At 32.5% G+C, this 24,299-nt stretch overlaps 1 protein-coding gene across 1 annotated transcript; it reads right to left on the bottom strand.

Annotated features, from left to right (window-relative positions):
* Positions 1 to 259: 259 nt before the first annotated feature.
* LOC123684857 (tudor domain-containing protein 5-like) lies at positions 260 to 24,099 on the bottom strand. The gene is made up of 3 exons (XM_045624337.1): positions 22,783 to 24,099; positions 3,427 to 4,312; positions 260 to 1,814 (listed from the first exon to the last, which is right to left on the bottom strand). Exons 2-3 carry the CDS (start codon positions 4,225 to 4,227, stop codon positions 486 to 488), a joined length of 2,130 nt encoding a protein of 709 aa, XP_045480293.1. The 5' UTR covers positions 4,228 to 4,312; positions 22,783 to 24,099; the 3' UTR covers positions 260 to 485.
* Positions 24,100 to 24,299: the final 200 nt, after the last annotated feature.

The raw sequence follows: 24,299 nt of genomic DNA, 5'->3' as shown, positions 1-24,299 counted from the left end.
AGTTATTAAATATGGCTAAACGTTTAAGCGAAGTCCGTAATTTCACTCTGACAAAATTGGATTGGTAAATGTTAAACACAATTTTTTTATTAACAATTTTGTAAAAAATGTATCAACCCTATCCAGTCTCCACCACTAGATTTTTCTCGATGTTTGATCTGTTATAATATTCAACTTGACAAATATTCCTGTAATATCAATCGGATCTACAATCTTAACATGGTAGAACATTGAATAAAACAAAATTTGATAGAAGGATTCGGTCTATTAAAAATTCAAAGATACAATAATAAAACAACAACAATAATTTAAATTATATTTATATTTATCAATTATATTTGATACTTAGTTACTAGAAGTATTGTAGCTTTTGCATAAAATATTGATTCCATTTAAAGATTCACTTAATTCTTCTAATATTCTTTTGGTATGCTATGCAAAGTTTTAGATTTCAATATTTTTTAAATTATTAAAGTAAGTAAGTATTAAAATCTTCTCGACACTTCATTTTGAATTGGATAAGATTTCTTCATCCTACTTTGTCTCAATATTGAAACTAAAAGATCAGGATCTTCAATATCAAATATTCTCTTATTTGTAAAAGATATATTTTGCTTTTCTGGAGTGCCTTTGCATCCACTTTCTTCAATTACATATCCTCCACAGACATCATCTTGAATTTCTTCAAGTTCTTTAGTTTCACTTTCATTTATATGATTATCTTCTATTATATTTTGTGTTTTGTTTTCTGTAAAAGAGTTATATAAATCTCCATATGCAATCTTGTTAATTTCCTCTATATTGTGGTTAAGTGAAATTTCAGATGACTTGTGGTACTTCATTACTGACTTATTCTTCTTACAAGTCATTTTTATATTTTTATCAATGCTTTTGATTAAATTCGTATCAACAGTTCTACTCAAATACGGCGAGTTCAAGAAATCGGCAGTAACCGGGGTGTTCAAAAACTCTACAGTTTCTTCCACAGATGGCACAACCCAATTCTCTATTTCATCAAATGTAGGAAATAGATGAACATATTGCACTCTAGGTTTACAATTAGGATCATCAAAATGTTTTTTTTGGGGTTTGTTTATGAATTTAGCAAGATTACGATTTACTAGTATATCGCTCATATCAGAATATCCATCATTCAATTTTATGTCGACTAAATTTTTTTGTTTATCCACCCTTATAATTTCTGCAATGAATTTTTTCATGCATGTTAAACTACTAAAATCATAATTGGCAGATGGAGACCAAGTAGTACCTTGGTTTGGTGGATAAATGTCGCCAAGTGTAGATCTTATGGCTTGGGTTGGGAGTTCACTAAATTCTTTAGTAATGAACCAAACCTCTGTTTTTGAAACTTTGGCCAAAGTTCCAAAGTCAACATAGTAAACTTTGAGGTACTCATAACCAGGCATCACGTTAAGAATAACTGCTCTATGAAATTTGCCTTTGAATAAAACAACACAGTAAAGGGTTTCTACCAATAAAGATTTCGGTACCAAGTATCTCGTTCTATTTATGCCATAGAACTCTTGCATGTTATCCATCAATTTGTCCAACTGTGAGTCATCTATTATTATCCAGAATTTCGAGATATCATAAATATCAGCTACCGTCACATTTATGCTAGTACCTTCCTCCAATACCTCAGCCACTTGTATTCTGTGCGGTTTAAATCCCAACCTCACTGCATCATGAGGGACAAAGGATTCAAAATAACCCCATCTCATTTCTGGAATTGCAGGTGATGATTCCAAACTTTGAGTCATATCTTCAAGACTCTTCTCTTGGGGAATATTAAGCTGGAATGAAAATTAATTTAATATTTAGATGGTTTGAGTGGTGAAAGCAAATATAGATAAATAAAAATCAGCTATTTTATTTCATAGGTTCATGATTATAAAATCATATATGTATATTATAATAAAACTACCTAGAACCACTCTAATCCGTCACTTTTGGGGCTAGAGGTATGGTCGGAACACAAAAAAAGGTCGAATTATCCAAAATAAATTTATTTATTCGCTAAAAAAACCCGGCCCTAACTCTATCTGGAAGAAAAAGAAACTAAAAGGATGGTGTTTCTAAGGAAATCAATAAATAATAAACAGTAAACAACGGCGATACGAGCGGTACGTTATCGACAAGTGAATACTTGATCATGTGACTAATCAAGGTCGGACTAACCGGAGCGTCAGACTAGCCAAGAGCAGATTAGAGAGGTTCTACTGTGTTATAAACTATAAAGAGTTGATTAGCAGCACCCATTTTCTGAAAGGCTAGTTGTTAACTAACAACTGAGTTACTAAAAGTATCACAGATTTGACCAGAGGCTCATTGACATAGTAGGGGGCCTGGGAAGGCTATAGATAGGGTTGCCAGATGTCCGGTTTTCGACCGGACAGTCCGGTTTTTTTCATGTTTGTCCGTTCGAAAAAATCTGGGTAAACCGGACAGAAGATTGTCCGGTTTTTAAATTTCCCGCAATATCTGGCGCGACCGCGCAATATCTAGAGCAACCGCGTGACAACCAACAGTATTGCTTGTAGTTACATAGATAGACATTGCGCATGACAATGTTATGGGAAATCTATGGACTGACGAAAGAAATCGTCTCTACGTAAACACTGTAAAATATGAATTGTGTGTTTATGTCAATATAAATGCTAGTTGCACGTAATTTGAGGATGCCATGTCAAGCAATAAATCTTTGTTGAAAGCAGTCTCGTCAAATGCTAAGTATATAAAGAAGTAGACTGTAAGCTTTTCGTAATTTTTTGTTATATTTTGTAATTTGTAATATGAACTAATAAAAAATTAAAATTTGTCCGGTTTTTTCCTCGTATACATCTGGCAACCCTAGCTATAGATGAGGGGGCCCTTACCTAGCAGTCCCTAATTAGGTCGGAATATTGTATTCACAAGTTGTGTTCATATAAACTAATTAGGGTAACTGCTTATTCATGAACCTTGTAAATTTGAAAAAGTGAAGAATGATATATTTGTACTTCTTGGCCATTAACAATAACAATAACATTTTCATTTTCTACTTTTCTGAAACTCTAAATACATCAGTCAACTAATTGGTAAAATGATTACACTGGAAAACAGCATGTCTTACATTAATCTGAATAGTTTCTCGAGGCTGATTTCAAAAATATATGCCGTTTGTATGTAGCAGAGCAGCTCTAGTCTTTGTTCTGTATGTTCGTCTGTCTGACTGTGAACATGACCACTCTCAAACGAAACAAGCTAAAAAATTGAAATTTCCAAAGTTTGTTCAAAAACCTCTGTTAATTTTGTTAATGGCTAAAATCCTTCAAAGGGTTCTAAGATTAATTCAAACAAAGCTTATAATGTCCTTTGAGAAACTAGGCGTAAGAAAAATAAATAAGTAATACATATATGACTTACTTCAGGCAGAGGTTTTCTTACATCAAAGAGTCTGTAATCACATTTGGATTCCTTATTGCAATAAAAAATATTTTCCAGGTCCAAACATAAGTAAATTAAACATCTATAGCCAAAGTCTTCAAATAATAGATCTTTGCCAGTAAAATTCTTATAAATCAAAGGCAATTCAGAACAACAAATTCCTTCAGGAAAATCAGCTATCAAATTTTTAAGGTTATCTTGTACAGCTTTCGGAATACAATTCTTTTTTGTGGTTAAAGAAAGGCTTTTATATTTTTCTATATGAGTTTCCTTTGATTTATTTTTCACAGCACTATCCATCAAGTGACTACTACTAGTTGGAGTGAAATATCTTGACCTTGTATATCTATTTGATTTAATATTCTTCTCAAGAGAGTTTTCTCTTCCACTGCAATTTTCAACTGTATTATTCTTTTTGTAAGTTTTTTTAATGTTTCCACCATTCCAATAAATCCTTTCACCTTTCAATGAAATATCCACATTAAATGAATTATCTTTATTAAGGGAAGTATCTCTGTAATTGATTCTCCTTAGAGGTTTTGTAGTTTCTGCAACAATTTTAGGGTTCTTTAAATTTTTATTACAATTATTTTTTGAGAAACCCTCTATTTCCTTATTTCCACTATTCAGCCTCTGTCTAATTTCTCTCGAATTATCACTTGAACTTTTATAATTTGTAGGTCTGTTTCCTACTCTATTTGTTTTTTTGTTACACTTTAAAGAAGTCTTTTGATTTGTACTTCGTTTTAAAGCATTGGTGCTTTTATCACTATAAGACATTTGACTAGAATATCCATCGTCAACTTTAACTTTTGATATTACTTCTTGATGTTTTTGGAATCGTGGTGGTGAGTGAAATGAATTTCTAGAAAAAAAAATACTATTTAGTGAAGTCTAATCTTATATGTGAATAAATTATTCGAGTAGCAATTCAAAGTATAAATGTATTTATAACAAGATTTTGAACTATGAAAACTATGAAAATTGATGATACAGTAGTAACAAATGAAATTACTACCCACAATTCATCTACTGATTTCGAAATCAACGAGATTTATAAATTCATCAATATTCTACCTCGAAATAAATCCACGCAAAGATGCGGACGATATTGTTCCAAAATGAATATTAAGAAATCTTTACTTGGCGACCGCTCAACAATAATTGGCGAAATTGAAAAAATATAAGAAATATATTTCTTCTTATTTCTAGAAAATTTCCATGGAAATTAGGATTGATAAGAAGGAAATTCTGAATGACATATACTTAACATCCAAAAAAATTGAACAAGTGGTTAACGATATTGAATATTAAATAAGGCTATCAGCTGGGAACGTTCTCTAATCTATAATGAGCAATTCAAAATAGTAATAGATAATGCGAAAATAAACATCCAGATGATGAGGATTATTAATAATAATAATAAAAATGTTCACTTCTCTACAAATGTAAATATAAATATTTTGCCGATGCGCTAGTGGTCTAAGTTTCGTTTTAACCCGCCTATTCTTGGCTAATTATTATTGGCAATAGCGGACTAACAATGAGTTATTTTATAAATTTAGCTATGTAACTTCCACACAAGAAAAAATGATCAATTTATTCTGATCTGATAACTCTTTCATCCACAGGATATCTTCCAGAGAACTAAACTGCTTAGGTTCGATTTTTTTTGCTCTAATTTAAAGGGAAGATAGAAAAAATGCCAAGATATAAAAAGGTCGGAATTTTGATATGGTGTAATTCATAAAAATAAGACGCAATTCTTATTTGCAATAATCATGGAGCTTTTGCGCACTTGTTCGAATTCGTATTGATGTAATATTTTTTAACACTAAATTTTCTAGTCTGTGACTTGCAATGAAAGCATAAAATGACGTGATGATACTTCAAGACACTTATTTGGAAACAAATTTCTATATGTAACGAAAAAATAATATAAAATAATAATATAGATTATATATTTTGAAAAAAATAATATTGCTCAACCATCCAGACAATAAATCAAATTCAGAATCCACAAATACATAAAGATTACTCATTGGCCATTTCATTGAAAATTCAAATGTGCTCCTATGAACTGAAAATGTTTGCAGTATACTGTCCACCAAAATATAACTTGAGAACCCAGAGACATACTTTATCACTATATTGCTAATTGATTTTTCGAAAAAGATTTCATTCGCTTGTTTTTTGAATAAAATATCGGCAATATACATATAAAGACTGAAAAATCACGTTTTCCCCTGCGCACTTGGCCGCACCTCTTCGCAGCCACGTGTAAACAGGTATGATTTTGATACATTTATACGTTCATAACGTACATTTATTATTTATAAAATCGAATTGAAGCTAAATTTTTTCTGTTTATTATGATATACGGTTGCTCAATTGAATCTGGCCGCAAATAAGGATTGCTGGCAGTTAAAGATGATAAATATTCAAGATAGAGTGAAAGAGAGCTACCGCGTAACATCACTAGTCAGACGAGGATAGAGATTGCCAGCTGTACGACGCTTTAAAGCCATTGAGCATGCGTCGAATGCACCATCATTCGACGCAAAAAAAAAGTGACATTTCTTTTGGAGTATTTATTCAATAGTCCCTACTATGTTAAACATAGTAGGGAATTTATTATAACTGAACATCAAGTTTACAGGAGTACATATTCTTAAGTATATAATAATGAGATTTTATATTTTCTATCAATTCTAAACATGCATTGTGGACTCCACAATTTAGCGAATTTTATTCGATCGAATTGAACATAGGTACTACTTCAGATCGTTCACCTTTAAACTTATTATTTTTTTTCATAATCTCGAAAATATTTTTTCAATGGAATTTGTAAAAAGTGAATGAAATGATCACTCTCAGTTTAATTCATTTGTAATCTGAATTGAATTTACCTCCACGTAATTCAGTCAATTTGTGCTCACATGTGCCCCTCAAGTGAAAGTTATGGGGTAGTTTTGATTTCTTCAATCGTATGTATTTTTTTTTTTGGGTGCTGAATCCGAATCTGAGGTTTACCACCAAAATTTCGTGACAGAACATTTAAAGAAAATCACAAAAAAAAATTAATCTTCTGGCGTTTTCTTCCATCAAATTTTTCGTTCGATAAACCTGGCTCAAACGATAATTCAAAATTGGCGTATTTTATCTATCTCCGCTAAAACCTAGTTGATGGGGTAGTTTTAATTTCTTCGATTTATTTTTTTTGTTTCTGGGGTTCAGAATTCGAATCTGAGGTTTGCCAGTAAAATTTCATGATAAAACATTGAATAAAATGCAAAAAAAGTGAAAATTTTCATTTTTTTTCCGGTTTCTTGAATATAAACTTTCTACACATAAATTCGAGTTTGAGTAATCTGTTGTATAAATACTAAGACGGTATTTATTTCCTAAATATATTGATAGGAATCGATATAAAGAAATAAACTAAATTCCAAAAAAGGGTTTTGAAAATCCTTTTTTTTTCAAAACATACTTGATACAATAGACTGAATGGGTTGGCTCTCATGAAGTTGATATATTAAAAAAAAACAGAAGACTTTTTTTATAATATGTAAATGAGATCAAATGTTATTCTTTTTTTTCCCATTATCATCTGTATACGCCTTTGTCTCAACCACCCCCCCCCCCTGAAACCTGGCTACGCCCGTGGTCTGAATCTTTGATTCTTTTCATAAATTTTTCAGTATTTTGTTTTGAAGCGTACATTTTGTTGAATTTTTTTCCGAAGAATCAATTAGCAATAATTTCATTAGAAATATTAGCGGCCACATTTTAATAGGCATCTTAGTAGATATATATTCTCCTAATCATAATAATGCGTGAAAATTCGGTTTTTAGCAAACACTCGATTAATGTACTAATTGGCGAAATTGGAAAATGAAACGAAAATTTTTTTTTCTGGCAAATTTTCGCGATCTCTGCGGAAATTAGGATAATCACAATTCTGTACGATATAGGCTCAGTGATAAAATCTAATAAAAATAAACAAGTGGTTAACAAGATTGACAATCAAATAAGGTTATCATTATATACTTATATAATTACATCTCCCCCATGTAAGGAGACTGTTGATTAATATTTATGTTATCAAGTCACATTACATGTCAAATTGACAAAAATAATTCAAACTGAAATTTAAATTCAAGAAATAATTTGAATGTTGATTGAATAATTAACTAGGAATGTTGTTTCTTTAATTTCAGGTATGTTTTATAATTCATTAAATTGTGTTATTACATTGTATTTTCCATGATAAAAAAATAAACTTTAATTTCAGAGGAACACTTCTATGGGTTATTCAGTAACAGTTTTGTTGGGATATTAACATTATAAAACAACATTTAACGTTAATTATTCAATCAACATTCAACATTCAAATTATTAATTAATAATAATATATATATTTATAATATATAATAATAATAATTAATTATTCAATCAACATTCAAATTATTTATTCAATTTAAATTTCAGTTTGAATTATTTCTGTCAATTTGACATGTAATGTGACTTGATAACATATTAATCAAGAGTCTCCTTACATATATAATTGTGAATTTGAATTCTTCGTGTGACTATAACCCAGCCCATATTTTCGAAAGTTTTCGAAATTATGGATTGAATGAAATCATAGCAGTACCTACTCAAAATAATGAGACATTCAAAAATAGGAAAATCAAAAATTTTTCACTGGGTGGCCGCATAACGAGCAATTTTCGGATGAAATAACTGATAGATAGATAGTCTATTACAGAGACGGATAGATGATTCCACGCATTGAGCACACGATTATTTATGAAGTATTTCCGACCCATCACTCGATCATTTTTCTCTGGAAGTTTATAGCGATTCAGCGATAGACTAAATACATATACATATGGGAGGAAAATGTAATGCAGCATGTTTATTCGGTAACAAATATTGATTAAAATTGAATGATTAATGCCACCATTATTCCGATATTCTAAGAACTGAATATTTTTTCAAAATGATAATTTGATACATTATTTTTTTTATTGCACCTGCATATACAGGGTGATTCACCGGGATGGCCTATTAGATGTTTATGGAAAACTAATCATAATTTTGAGCTGAAAATTTGAATATTGGGTTTTGAGACAATGATCTTCCTCCCCAAAATATTTTCAGATCTCTACAACTTCCGGTTATACCGGAAGCAGACTACTACAGAAAAAGCTTTTTTCGGATTTTTTTTTTTCGATTAGTCAAATACGTAGTATTTGATTAATTAAGTAATTTGACTGTTATCGGCTTGGACCAAAAATGTACAGGGTGTTTATAAGAGGGGCATGAACTTGGACAACTCAAATTTATCAAAACTCAAGATTTTCAAATTAGAACCCATATTTTTTATTATTTCAATCGATTCTACGTACAAATAGTGGGGCTTACTTGAGCGAACCCTGTACCTAAAATGAATAATTCAAGAGTTATCGGTGAAGAACTTCAAATGAGGAAAAACCGCTATGTTAATAACTGTCTGTTACTCCCGAAAAACATAGAAAGAAACTAAAATTCGATGTTTGGATAACTAAATTTTACATTTAATGAATTTTTATAAATTGTTCGTTGGGATTGTTGAGAAATCCATAAACCAATACAATTTTCAATTACGAATAATTCATTACAATTCTTAATATGTCAAATTTAGTTATGAACACATTTCAGTTTCTTTCTGTGTATTTTGGAAATCACCGACTACCCCACATAGTTATAAATAGCGGTTTTCCTCATTTAAAGTTCTTTCTCGATAACTCTCAAAGTATTTTTGGACTTAGTACCCACTGAAATAATAAAAAATATAGGTTATAATTTTAAATCTTGAGTTTTGATGAATTTCAGTTGTCCAAGTTCATGATCCTCTTATCAACACCCTGTACATTTTTGGCCCAAACCGCAAACAGTCTCATAATACTACGTATTTGCGAAATCGTAAAAGAAAAAAATTTTTTGGAAAAAGCTCTTTCTGCGGTAATATTAAAAAAAAATGTGAGTCCTCATCGCTACCATTTTTTTCATAAGAAATAACTCATGAACCGTTGAGTTTTTCCCAAAGTATGGCATATTGCCGAAATTGCCATCAAAAAAGCCTTCTAATGATGCAATAATATACTAGGTGTGCCATTTGAAATGAGGAAGTAGAAGTATGTTTCCGGTATAACCGGAAGTTGTAGAGATCTGAAAATATTATAGGGAGAAAGATCATTGTCTCAAACCCCGATATGCAAATTTTCAGCTAAAAATTATGATTAATTTTCCATGATCGTCTAATAGGCCATCCCGGTGAATCACCCTGTATATATTGTATATAACTTAGAATAAAATGAAGCATATCTACAAATTAAATAATGCAATAAGAAATAAAATAATATACAACAAAAAAAGAGCTGAAAACTTTTGATTAGATTTTCATCGTAAGAACTGCATCATTAAATTTGTAATAATTGAGAATTGAATAAGACTCTGAATTATTACAATTAGTTTTAGTGCGGCAGGAAAATGGTTACTATTGAAATACCAATTATATTCAGATAAATGAAATACTTACAGTTTGTTATTGATTCTGCGGCTGCTACGACGATTTCTTGGCACTCCTTTTGATTTTTGTTTCAACACTAAATCATTCACATGTGATGATTTTTCAGATTCAACCGGAGTTACTTCCGAATATTCACTATCACCATTAATAAATAACACGTCCGGAATAGATTTCAAAAAATCTATTAAAGATGTTTCTCCAAACTTTTTGTAAGGAATTTCCATACCTTCTTGTTCACTGAAGTCTTTATTTAATTGATTAACATCAATAACAACTGGAGAAGATATTAAAATACTTCGAAGTATAGTCTTTACTTCCGATAGAGGATCCATCGTTCAAAAATAATTTCAGTCAAATACGCCTATAAACAACTGAAGGTAATGTTACCACTATACTGACTGATCTATGAATGCTATATTATATATCCTCGTGTTTGAACCTGTAACCACAGAATACAGAGAACCATAATTGTCTTCTTTTTCTTTCAAAACCGCCACTGCTAATATACCAACTTACTACCCCACAACTAATGAGTTCTGGTTGGATTTATTTAACTTTCTCTCTTTTGGTTGTAATGAGTTTATAATGATACTACTATTTTTTATCAATTAAGGTAAATATCTTACTCAAAATGTTATAATTAGTTCTATGAAATCCAAATCTTAGAAAATACATTTGAGAATTTCATAATCTAATTTTAGATAAGAAATAAATGAACTGAAAAAATCGACATTTGTGTCTACTTCTACTTATTCACTTTGTATTGATGTTCTATTTTCGACATTTTCTAGGTTAATGATTTGTATAATCGTTGTATTATTTCAACTTTGAAAATGAATTCATTATGGAAAACATTTTATGGGTTTATACCTGAAGTAACTACCTACTTTGTTGATTAAACATGTAATGTAAAAAGTTTTTTTGCTCATTATAATAGCCATATTTTCTTTGTAATCAAGATGTTATTGGTGAAATATTAGCAACCAAGACCAAAAAACGATTATATCTCTTTCTTTGAGATTCATAAACGCTCAATTCCATACGCGAGTATACAGAAGTACACAATGGAATAAAACTTAATAGTTTTATTTATCCATGAAATTGATCGAAACAAAAGTTTCATGTACCTGCACATACATTTTTAAGTTTTGAATCATTTTCAAATATTTTCATACCTTCAAATAATTGAAAGTAAATTTTAATATTTTCATATCTTCAAATCATGATTTGAAGATATGAAAATATTAAAATTAACTTTCAATTATTTGAAGGTATGAAAATATTTGAAAATGATTCAAAACTATAATTGTTCCTAACTCATGTGGAAAGGTTCTTTACCGCACTCGACAGCTTGACCGCACTCCGCTTCGCGTCGTTCGGTCAACTGCAGTCTCTTGCGGAAAAGTATCACTTTCCACACTTGTTAGGAAAATAACTATATCAACCCCACCTAAAATAATACGGAGAACTACTCGATATATTTTTATGTAATTGATTTTCAGTGTGTTATACGGGATGCCAAGAAAATCTAAAATATTTCCATGTTTTTGTCATTTCCGGTTATACTGGAAGCAGCTATGAGCTATCTTTCTGAATGGAATGCTCAATAATATGTGACTTAGATCATATAATTGCACTGATATTCTGAAGCTTTTGTGAGTTATTTGAACGTTTTGAGAAAATTCTCTATTCGATATCATCAGAAGAATCAGAAGATAGTCATCTTCTTGCCCTTTAAAATAATGAAATATTTAAGGATCCTCATTGAATCCATGTTTTACATTTTCCATATCGATATTGGCGAAAAAATGCTACACTATATTCACAAAAAAAAACGGAAATAGAAACCCGTATTATCGAATTATGATTCTGTTCCTTGAATCCATAAATCATTTCGTATGAATGAAAATAACTGAATTCATAATATTATGGCGTCCCCTTAAAAAAATTCTCAACAATTCATTTGAATTTCTGACATAATTTCCTCAGTAACGGCTAATTTGAATTCAAATGGCCAAAAATTAAAGAATACTACGTTAAAATGCCCCATTAAACTGTTCCTCTCGATAAGGCAAATTTATAACTCATGAACGTTTCACTAGAAGAAGCTATTATAGTTTATTCTCATTTCGATTGTTTCATACTTTAATTGAATAAAGTGATAGATAGATAAACCAAAAATAAGTTTTGTAATTTTTCATAACCTGCATAACGTTATTTAAAATCTAATTATTTAAAATCGTTTTGTACCTATAATATTTTGAAATGGGGTCGTTGTGACTCGATAAGCCTTCCGGGAACCGAGATCATGTACCTAGATCTTTTGTTCTCTAACCTATTCATCCATGGAAACCCAAAGAGGTCATCAATAGTGTTGATGATTCAAAATCTAATAGTACATTTTCAGTTCTTACCGAAAACGGAATTATATTATTGTTCTCATCTCTGGTAGTTTCACCATTAAGAAATACTTCAGAATTTGCAAGAATATCATAAGAAACTTGAAGAATGAAAGTAGGTGGTATGTTATTCAAAAGTCGTGTTTTAACATGACTTATATTCATTGAATTCATAATTGTTTTGACTAATTGTAATTTAGGAGTGTCATGTATTATTCATATTTATGTTAATATTGGATTCCTATCGTGGCATATGATTCCCAAATTTCTCTCAACTTTCTTGTATTGCTCACATCGCAAATATCTCATCCTTTTCAATATTCTCATATAAATTGCAATTTTCCTTATTTTTATAATTTAAGAGAATTTATGAGAATTCAGAAACCCCCAAATATAGGAACATGATATTTTTTGCCAAATCTAATCCATTGAATGTTGTTGCAAGATACTTCGGGTTCAATTTCATTCCCTATTATTTTTAGGGATTCAAGGCTTGACTTGATATTCAAGCTACTTCGCTTGACTTGACTTGAAATCAAGACAAGCTCAAGTCAAGTAATAGTTTTTCAATCTCAATTCAAGTCAAGTATTTATTAATCAAGTACTTGTATTCTATCAAGCAACTTGATTTTTAGCATTAGGTGGTGCCACATCAATAAAAAAAATGATGGAATGAGAAGGAATATTGCAAAACGCACGTGAAATGGGAACCAACTGTAAATCACTATCAATAATAATAAGATAAAATATGAAAAAATGCAGTTTCTTAATATTCAAAAACCGCCAAGCACTGTTTGATTACATGATTAGGCTTTAAGGTTTTGCTAGCTTAACGTTGAGCTAGCTAGCAACAGAAATTTAGTGTTCCCATTTGAAAAAAAACTTAACCTTGGGTAACTTGGTTCGTAACTAAAAACCTTTTTGAAAACACGAACACGCCACTGGATTCTACGTAAAAAAGTGCCTGTATAATGTTTTAACTTCAGAGCTCTAGCATCAGTATTAGCGGAGATATAAAAGTTTTTCGTTATCGCCATTTTTACAATTCTCGCTTATAACTCGAAAACAAAAGCAGGTGGCCAAAAATGAATACTACTCTTGTTAATTTCTTAGAAAAATAAACCGAGAATAGGGTATCAGATTTTGTCTATCTCTTCTGGTTTAAAAGTTGTAGTGCTAAAACATCGAAATTTGCCCACCCTGTACAGTGACAGGACTGTACAAAAAAACAAAGTGTTACACAGTGTCACCGTTGCTAAAAATCGGACACGGATCTGCAAATTGTAATATTAAGCCAAGGTGCGTTAAGTTAACCTCGGACTGTAGCGCGTATTGATCGCGATCAAATTCAGTGTGCTAATTGCAACGGGCCTCATACGGCCAATTACTCCAAATGCTCTGTGCTAATAAGGTATGTGGAATCAATAAAAAACACTGACAAATCAACAACCCTAAAACTAATAAACGCACCGCGATTTACTTCAAAAGATCTCCCCAGACTTCCCCCAAGACTATTATAGAATCAAACAAATTCCCTTATTCAAGTGTGGTCACAAATGACCTTTTTCCGACAAATTCGACGACCAAATCAATCACTAAAACAGACAATTCAGACGACTTTCAAACTCTACTGAATGAATTGAAAGAACTAAATTCTATATGTAATCTAACGCAACTTATTTCGTTAGTTAGAGAGCTGAAAATTAAACTTAAAAATTGCATAAGGTGGCAAAAATTCTAAATATATCAGAAAAATATGGCTTTTAAAGCCTTATTCAAAGATATTACCTAATCTTATATCATGGAATGCCAACGGTATTAGTTTGAAGTAATCATATATCATTTAAATTAATTTGAAGATTAATTGATAAGAGTAGTTTTTCCTCCACGATTTCGTGCCAACGGTATTACTAATAAAGTTATCGAACTGGAAGCCCTAACTAAAGAAATAATTTTCAAATTGAATAAACATAAACCTCTAAAATCCGAAACTTTCTTAGTCTTATCATTTACTACAAGAAACATTTGAAACCTATTGAAATACAAACTCATACCGAGTCACAAGCAATTAAGATAAACGATCTAACAATTGTAAATTTCAATAACGGTCACCAAACTCCATTAGACACTGACTAACTAGATAACCTGATGATTGATGAACCTTGACGGTGACTACAACTGTCGAAATAGTACCTGAAATTGTACTACTTCCAACTCCAACGGCAACCTTTTGAAAAGATACTTGGATAGTACAAATTACTTCTTAAATTTTCCAAGAAATTCATATACATATTATCCTACAAATCACAATACACCGTCAACAATAGACCTAATGAAAACCAAAAACATAACAATAACCCAACCCTTCACAATTCAAGAATTTTATTAGACTCTGATCACTTTCCCGTATTAACGATCATACCCAAATCTAACTCTTCTTCTCTACCAAAACCTAAAGCTACATACTATACAGACTTGACGAAATTCAAAGAACTAATTAATCAAAACATAAAAATGAATAACAATCAGGGATCAGGTTTTAATTGATGTATCCTGTCAAAATCAATGGAAAAAAGATCGAAATGAAAGGTATGACATTGCGGCGCCGCCACGAAATAATAGTATATTGTGCAACATGTGGAGAAAGTCCTTTTCTCGCTCGTGTGTTTGCGGAACTCGCCTTTCAGGCTCGTGCCACAAACTTCCACACTCGCGAGAAAAGTTGGACTTTCCCCACTTGTTGCACAATATACTATTATTTCGTGGCGGCGCCGCAATGTCATACCTTTCATTTCGATCTTTTTTCCATTGATTTTGACAGGATACATCAATTAAAACCTGATCCCAGCCAATCAGAAGCTCAAACTAATATTCTCAAAATTGGCAAAACAAAAGCTAATCAGTTGTGATTGTGTTGTCAAGTTTTCTAATAAAAAGTTATTGAAGAATTTTACATTTGAATTTACAACGCAGAAGTACCACTAATTAAAGATTCCACCTTCCACCTCACGTTCAAGAACTAATTGAAACTAAAAATAAATAACGCAACAGACTCCAGCAAAATGATAGTATGAGCTTGTATCACAGTATGAGGACTCAGTGAATCTTGTGAGGGCAACGCTAAACTCGCTGAAAACCGAGGAATGAGAAAAATTCACAAAAAATTTAACCAAATCAGATTAAATGTGGAGGATTGCTCGATAATTGAAAAACAACTCTAATCCCAGTAGAATTTCCACATTGCACGGACCTCATAGTTGGATTTTCGACGAAGAAAGTAAAGCAGATCATCTAGCAGAAAATTATGTAAAAATTCATAATTCGACACGTGATATGTCCGACCGTCGAACTGAAAGAACAGTTGCAGAAACAGTTTTCTCATTTATTAATTCTAATTTAGACATTCCTCCGGATCACTCAACTTCCCCCAATAAAATAAGACAAATAATCAAGGCATTGAAAACTAAAAAAGCCCACGGAGGAGATAAAATCAGAAATCTAACTCTGAAACATCTTCCGAGGAAAGCTATAGTACAGCTCAATTATATCTTTAATAGCAGTCTAAAACTATATTATTTTCCGAACTCCTGGAAAAAAGCGATAGTCCTCTTCTTTCCTAAACCTAAAAAGGACCCAAAATTCGCATCCAATATAGATACCGCCCTATAAGCTTATTGCCAACAATGTCAAAAGTTTTGAAAGAATTATTTTGAATAACATTCAAGACCACGAAAATAATTCTTACGAAATAATAGACGAACAATACGGATTTAGAACATTCCATAGCACGGTTCTACAACTAGCAACTATCACAGACTCAATAACAAAAAATTTCAATTATAAAAAGATCACTGCTATGCTCAATTTAGACATTGAAAAAAGCTTTTCTCTATTTCAGTATCGTAATGAGTTCATTGCAGTTCTAAAAACAGTGCTGTAATAAACTCATTACAGCATCGTTTTCAGTTATATTTTTCGGTTTGTGGTTGTCTATATTGACTTCCAACCCTATCAAATTTCAACAAACGTCAATAATTATCAAAATAATATAATTCGGATATAGTGAAATGATTTGCAACATTAATCGCCAGTTCTCTTAATTCTGGTGGTGTTAAATCGATTTCGTCAGACATAACTAACGAATTTAATGAGTAATTGTAAATTATTTCAAAATTCTAAACGTACGATTCATATCCAAATTCCGTGATCTGTCAATGTTCGTAACAGTCACACCAACTGCAATGATACAATACAAATGTCACTAGGATATTCAATCTAAATTTTTCATTTAATTTCGACAACAATTCACAAAACTTGACTGAAATAGAGAAAATATCGTCTAATACTCGTTGCAGAAGGCAATTCCAACACTCATGCGTTCGAAAACTCGCTCCTTCGTCGCTCGTTTTCGAATTTCGCATTCGTGTTAGAATAGAAGCCCATTCTGCAACTTGTTTTAGAATATACTATTGACACTGTGTGGCATAATATTCTTATTTACAAGCTCCTTATGACCAAACTCCCTCCACATCTAATCAAAATTATCCACTCTTACCTACAGGGTCGAACATACAAAGTAAGAGTAGAAAAAATTCTCTCAACCAAATATTCAATTTCTGCAGGAGTTCCACAGGGAGGATTGTTATATCCAACCCAATTCAACTACTGCATTAATGACATTCCAAAAACGCCCCAGACAAAAATAAAAATTTTCGCAGATGACAGGGCTATACTTTCGGAATCATCAGACCCAAATTATGACAACAAATATATTCAAGCTCATGTAAATAAACTAGAAAGACATTATAACAAGTGGAAAATCAAAATTGACACCAAAAAACCAACATTAACTCACTTCACCCAAAGACGCAAAACTCCACCAATCAGCTGCAAGGTAAAATTCAACGGCGAGGTAATCCACAGTCAAAATTCGGTTAAATATCTAGGGGTCCCCCTAGATGAAAAAAAATTATCTTTCAATAAGCATTTAGGTAACATTTCACAAATTTGATACACAATTCTTAACAAAATTTTCCCATTGATTAGTAAACACAGCAAACTCAGCCGGAAATCCAAACTTCGGATTTTTAAACAAGGAATTAGGCCAGCATTCTTGTATGCAGATCCAATTTGGAGTAAAATTTCAGATATTAATTACAAAAAACTTCGACTACTACAAAAACAAATTTTTGAGAATCATACTCAACAAAAACTGATACACATGAATCAAACAACTTCATGAACTTGGACAAACTGAAAGCATTCAGGAAACGAGACCAAGATTGGATTGAGCTGTGACCGAAAGAAATTCTTCAAGTGCATGCGATCATCCCTCAAGTCTTAAGTTTCAACACCACTGGTGAGGAATGCTCCTGGTTCTATGTGCAGGAGCCTCCAGGAGACCCCTGAAATTTTGGCAGATGTTTTTTCGGCTTCTTTCACCGTTGAGCCTGATGGTCCTATACCAGACATAAATTCACACTATTTAGGTCAATCCCTGTGTGATTTTGGATTCGGCCGGGAGACTATTCAGAGACACCTTGAGAGTCTGGACACATCTTCAGCACCCGGCCCTGATGACCTGACAGCCCAAATTTTGAAGTCTTCTGCAGCCTCATTATCAAAACCGCTAAAATTTTTTTTTGAGAAATCTTTCCGGTCTGGGACTCTACCATTTTCCTGGTTGTCGGCGTCAGTCACATCTATATTTAAAAAGGGTGATAAATTTTCTTCACACAACCACCGACCAATAAGTTCGACGTCGCTCGCATGCAAGACTATGGAGAAAATAATTGCGAATCAAATGATGGAATTCTCTCTCGTCAATAATTTAATTCTAAACTGCCAGCATGGGTTTCTGCCCGGTAGATCAGTCATTACCAACTTCCTGGAGTGCCTGGATAACTGGACCAGGAGTTATAATGCGGGAGTCCCTGTTGATGTTATTTACCTGGACTTCTCGAGGACATTCGACTGAGTGCCGTTAAGGCGGCTTATTGCGAAGTTAGGAAGTTTCGGGGTGAGAGAAAGTTCTTTGTCAGGGTTTCTGAATCTGTCTCCAATACTAGACATTTAACTAGTGGGGTACCTCAGGGGTCCGTTTTGGGGCCACTGTTGTTCCTTCTTTATACATATGATTTGCTACTTTCTTGAGGGTTCTATGCTCGATGCTTGCGGATGACACCAAGCTTTTTGCTCCTGCCACAGGCCATAAAATATTACAGGAATATTTAATTATTCTACTCAGATGGTGTGAAGACTGGCTGCTACCTTTGAACCTCGACAAATGTGTCGTTTTCCACATTGGCAAGAAGAACCCCCTACTCGCTATGTTATAGCTGACCACCAACTGAAACAGACTTCCTCGCAGAACGATCTTGGCGTCACCGTCTCCAGCGACTTGAGTTGGTCCCAACACACACAGAATATTTGTGCTAAGGCACGAAAGATGTTAGAACTCCTCTCAAGATCATTCCGCTATTGTGATCCTGGAGTATGCAGCAACATGCAGGGTCCTGCAATAGTGCGTTAGGCTTCCATAGCTGCCAAATCAGACGTTTTAGGAATTTAGTTGAAAAGCATTCCCTCTGTTCTTCCAATGCTGCATCTCTGGAAATTTATTCCTGATATACAGTGTGTTCCCAAATAAAATTATTCAACAAATGAGTGATTTTTCAAATGGAACACCCCTTATATTTTTGCATATTTTCAATGCTCTTCAATACCTCTATCATGATGCAAATTATTAGGGATATTTTTCTAACGGTACGGATCTTATTCAGAAAAAATTTCGACGAAACAGTACAGTTCGGTAAAAGCCATTTACCGAATTCCAGAAGTGATAGAAACATGAATTCGATCAGAATTTCTTTTAAATTAAAAATTTGCCTAGTCATCGTTTCTAAATGATCAACCTCTCTTATACAGGGTGTCTGTTATCAATGTCCAAATATGAAGAATTTCAAATTGTTTTTTCTAGATTTTTTCAAATGTAACAGCCTGCATTTCTACTTGACTTTTTCGTTATCCAATGAAGTTAACATGATTTCGCTGATGGCGTAATCGTGGCCGGCTTCCATTACCCCAGAGTTATCGGCCACGATTTTCTCAAAAATATGCTTGTTATAATAACGATTGAAAAAAATTGTGATATTGAATAAATCAGTTGGGGAGACTGATACATTTTTCACAGAATTGTTAATAAAAAATTTGTGTTTAACATTTACCAATCCATTTATGTCAGAGTGAAATTTAAGGACTTCGCTTAAACGTTCATCAATATTTAATAACTGAAAAATGAAATTTCAATCTTGATTATGAGTTCTTGAAATTGTCGGTTTTTCAAACCTGCCTATACATGGGAGGCTTGATACACTAAGAGGGAGGATTGATACAATAAGAAATAAAAGGTACAAGCAATAATAAGAAATTAATATTTTTTTATCATAACACTACCTAATTTCTAATTAATTCGCAAGTAAACATTTTTTTTACTACTGACACATGCACAGGCGGAATAGTACTCCATTTTCTGATTAAGATGATGATCCAGCTTGCATCTACTGCAATTCATTATTTTCGGCGTTCATCAGAAAAAGGATTTTTTTCATTTTCGTCCTCAGGATCCAAATCATCAAACACACTTTTTTTTGTTTTTGCATTTCTGTTTAAAACTTTTCTTTTGAGGTGAGACTTACTATATCAAACCTCTCTAGAAGAAAATTTAGAAAATATAGGACGTGAACATATTATTATATTCGATTGAAGATCTGTACTACTGGAGTATATGTTCTCAATGAAATGTGCATCAAGAATAAAGTTAAAGTTTCGTTAGTTTTAGTTGATAAACAGATAAAGCCTTACGTTTGTTATGAAAATTTTTACATCGCATATGTAGAAAACACATTTTAAGCTTAAAAACTCTTGTTCGTGACGCGATCGTTATCAGATTTCAAATACTATTCCCACACTCATAAAGGAAATGCACTCGATTACGCCTTCTTTGAAGAACCGAGGCGGGAAATTTGAACGTATATCAAACCTCCCCTTGTATCAACACTCCCCAGTCTCCCCTACTTACGATTGTTTTCTACTAAGTTAATGGATAAACAAAGAATACACAACACAGAATTTTGGTCAATTAAAAACGATGAAGGACTACCTCGGTAGTATGGTCGACTGGGAGGTTGTCTGTGGTGCCGAGGGTACCGGGTTCGATTCTCGCCTAGGTCATGGATGTTGTGCATGTCTGGTGGTGGTTAATGAATTTGATAGAGTCTTATAGATAATTGAATGATCGTTGTGTAGATGAGCCAATGTAGCCTAGCACATATGAAGGAAAAAAAACGATGAACTGGAATTCGAATTTGTCAAAACAAATATGCCTTACATATTGCGGCACTTAACCTGAAAACTGAGGATAGCGGCTTCCATTGGGGAATCCCCAGCCTGTCTTTGAATATCCAGTTGAGCTTCTCAATAAGAGAGGCCGAAACTATACCATATTGTGAAATGATAATTATATCTAATTATATCGTTATATTTGTGATGACTCATAATTTTCCGGCGGCCACAGGCCACCATTTACCTGGTTTCCATTAAAGTCTAGGGCGCCATCGTCCTTGACTAACCTTGTATACATAGTGGCCACTTTTTTAATGGGATTTTATTGGTAACTTTAAAACCATAAGAGTTAGAAAGTCAGTCAAATGGAGAAATGTTGCATGCATAGAAGCATTGTCAAGCAGTTCAAACAAATCGAGATTATCAGGGCCGGTTATTGAGATATCATAAGAAAAGTAAATTTTGTCATTTTGATTTTTTTTTTCCCACTTTATTTCGAATATTATCAAATAATGTTACAGGCATTTTTTATTCGACAGTAAATTATCCTCAATACGACGTAATCAGATTTCGCATCCAACGTTTCGTACTCTCTGGGCCACCTTCAACCTCATTTTTTTCAATAAGGACCTGCATATTTCATGACACTTTTGGAAATAACTTTTAACGCTGAATTCAACGATATATCATACAATGTCATTCAAAGTTGATTTTCAGGTGATTTTGTTTGTTATTCATATTTACTGGTGTGTATGTAAGAAAAAATTAGTCTATCAACGATATCAATGTTCTGATACAAATTCAATTGAACCCAGAAAAAAAAATCGAGAACTGTGGCCAGTGAATGGCATTTATCAAAAATTGCTGTCAATAAAATAGTCAAGAGACGCGCATACAATGATTTTAAATTTGAATACCAAGCCTTGCAAAAATTATATCGTAATGATCTCAAAATAAAGTTCCATTCAGTAATTTGTTTCAACGGAACAAATAACAAATCCAAGAATAGTGATTCTTCGCGAGAAGATTGAGAATGTATTGGAAGGTATTCCAGGAGACGAAACAAGCAAATGTGTAAGAAGTATGGGTTCCAGAACCGTGTGCATTTCAGAAAATGGTGGACATTTCGAACACATTACTTCATTAATTATCATTTACTTTCAACTAATCATTTGATTTTTCTTTCATTAAATGATACTTTCGTTAAATTATTATGAATTGAAATATGTAAATAATTATTACTGGTTTCTTGCTTTTATTCTGCTATGTTTCATTTAGTTCAAGATGGGTTAGTTGATTTTCTTATCGAAATGTATTGCATGTTGTTAATTAAACTGAAGGTACCTAAATGTAATACAGATCCGACCCAAAGAAAATTGGATAAGGGTCAAAATCACCTGAAAATCAACTTTGAATAATATATCGTTGAATTCAGTGATAAAAGTTATTTCGAAAAGTGTCATAAAATATACAAAAAATGAAAAAAATGAGGTTGAGGGTGGCCCAGAGAGTACGAAACGTTGGATACGAAATCTGATTACGTCGAAATGAGGATAATTTACTGTCGAATAAAAGTTCCTGTAACATTTTTTGATAATATTTGAAATAAAGTGGAAAAAAAGGAAAAATCAAAATGACAAAATTTACTTTTCTTATGATATCTCAATAACCGGCCCTGATAATCTCGATTTGTTTGAACTACTTGATAAAGCTTCTATGCATGCAACTTTTTCTCTATTTGACCGACCTTCTAACTCTTATGGTTTAAAAGTTACCAATACAATCCCATTAAAAAAGTGGCCACCCTGTATAATACTTATATCTATAATATTACAATCATGATATGTTGGGGAGAATTAGGTTGGCAAAACCTAAGTGGTTCAACCCTTAGAATAGTTTGAATTTCGATATGAGAATTAGTGGACTATATCTTTCAGAATGAAAAATAGGAGAAATCCCAACACTTCACGAAGAAAAAGGATAAATGGAATTAACTTCAAAAATGGTATGTCTTACCCTTAAGAGGATGATCTCGATGGAATGGATCTTGTTGCAGTACTCACACTCCAGAAGCAGATTGATTGAGCTCAACAAACTGACCAGAGGCGGAAGATCCTTGTAATGAAGTCTGCAAGCTGTTAAATCAATTCCACTTATCCTTGTGAATTTCACAATGCACGTCACTGGTAGTGAAGGCGAAATAACTCGACGAAATTTTGAGTCCAATGTTAAAATAATGAAAAATATATATTATAGATTCAATTTCACCCTGAAATTGAATGAAAAGAAATGAATGTATAACTTTATAAAAATAACGGAAGCTGATAAGGAAACTCGTAACTAGACGCAATGAAAACATATGTCACTCTAACGTATGATACGTAAAGATGCATACTAAGGTTCCTTTCACACGGTGAGCCGTAAGGCTCTCGCTCATGAGCGTGAGCGTTTTCCGCTCATGCATGCAATCCTTTCACTCGGTAAGACGTACGGCTCTCGCTAATGAGCCTTTTCCGGTTCTACATTCAACTTTTGTGAGATTTTATTATCGCGGTGTCACACATGTGTGCGATTGCAGTAAAATTAAGAAAACAACTTGTTGTTTTTTTGGATATGTTCGTATGGAATACAAAAACAAGTGATTGAATGTTGAGTATGAATCATTTCATATCATCATTCATTCAAAAATTCTAAATTTTATGGAAAAAACGAAGGAGACGAATAATGTTTTTAGTTTCATAAGGAGATTAATATTCTCCGGAAATGTATATCCCCTCTTTAAAAAATATACTCAGCCTTGATATAGGTAAAACTTCAAGTTCATATTGAATATCTGCATTCAATGTCCCCCTGAAAACTAAGAAACTTTTAATTTTTTTTTGAATAGACTATTCGTACTGTTCGTAGGAAGTAATTAATTTCATTATATTATTTATAATATTATAGGGGATCTTTCAAAATGGGACTCCATGTATATAATTATTCTTTGCATGTTCATTTCATTGAATTCCTCCTAATTGGGTGGACGGATTTCGATGAAATTTTGTATGTATGTTCAAGTGGATTCGAGAATGGGTTTGGATCCACGTTTTTTTTCATGTTTCTCAAATTAATTTTTTATTCAATCCGAATTTTTTTTGCCGAATCCACTTGAACACACAAAAATCAAAATTCGGCCAACCGTTTAGGAGGAGTCTAGTCAAATACATACTGTACAGGACAACCTCTGTCAGGTCAGGACCGCTAGTAATACCTTGCTGGGTAGGCAGATCATTAATAGTGGTACCTACTTACTCAAAATTATACCTATTCAAGTTGTTTCAGAGCTATATAATTAATGATTTTATTTGTTTCTCATTTGTAAACGTCAGTTTCCAAAAACACAATATTAATCAAGAAAGTTTATTTTATCAAGTCACTAACTTGTAAAACTGACAGTTAACTTGCAAAATATTTACAAGTTAGTAGTATTATTTACATTAGAAAATTTTGTTTTATCGTCATATATGTTGAAAATAATGGTACAATTGTTA

This window comes from Harmonia axyridis, chromosome 1, assembly GCF_914767665.1.
Source record: "Harmonia axyridis chromosome 1, icHarAxyr1.1, whole genome shotgun sequence".
NCBI lineage: Eukaryota > Metazoa > Arthropoda > Insecta > Coleoptera > Coccinellidae > Harmonia > Harmonia axyridis.
This window is presented reverse-complemented; position numbering and strand designations above follow the sequence as displayed.

What these genes read in the sequence shown, in the direction of transcription:
- LOC123684857 (XM_045624337.1), bottom strand. Translation starts at nt 4,227, where the DNA reads ATGTCTTATAGTGATAAAAGCACCAATGCTTTAAAACGAAGTACAAAT. An exon ending in TAAGAAAACCTCTGCCTGAA is followed by an intron (nt 1,815 to 3,426) that starts GTAAGTCATATA and finishes TTTTCATTCCAG; the next exon opens with CTTAATATTCCCCAAGAGAA.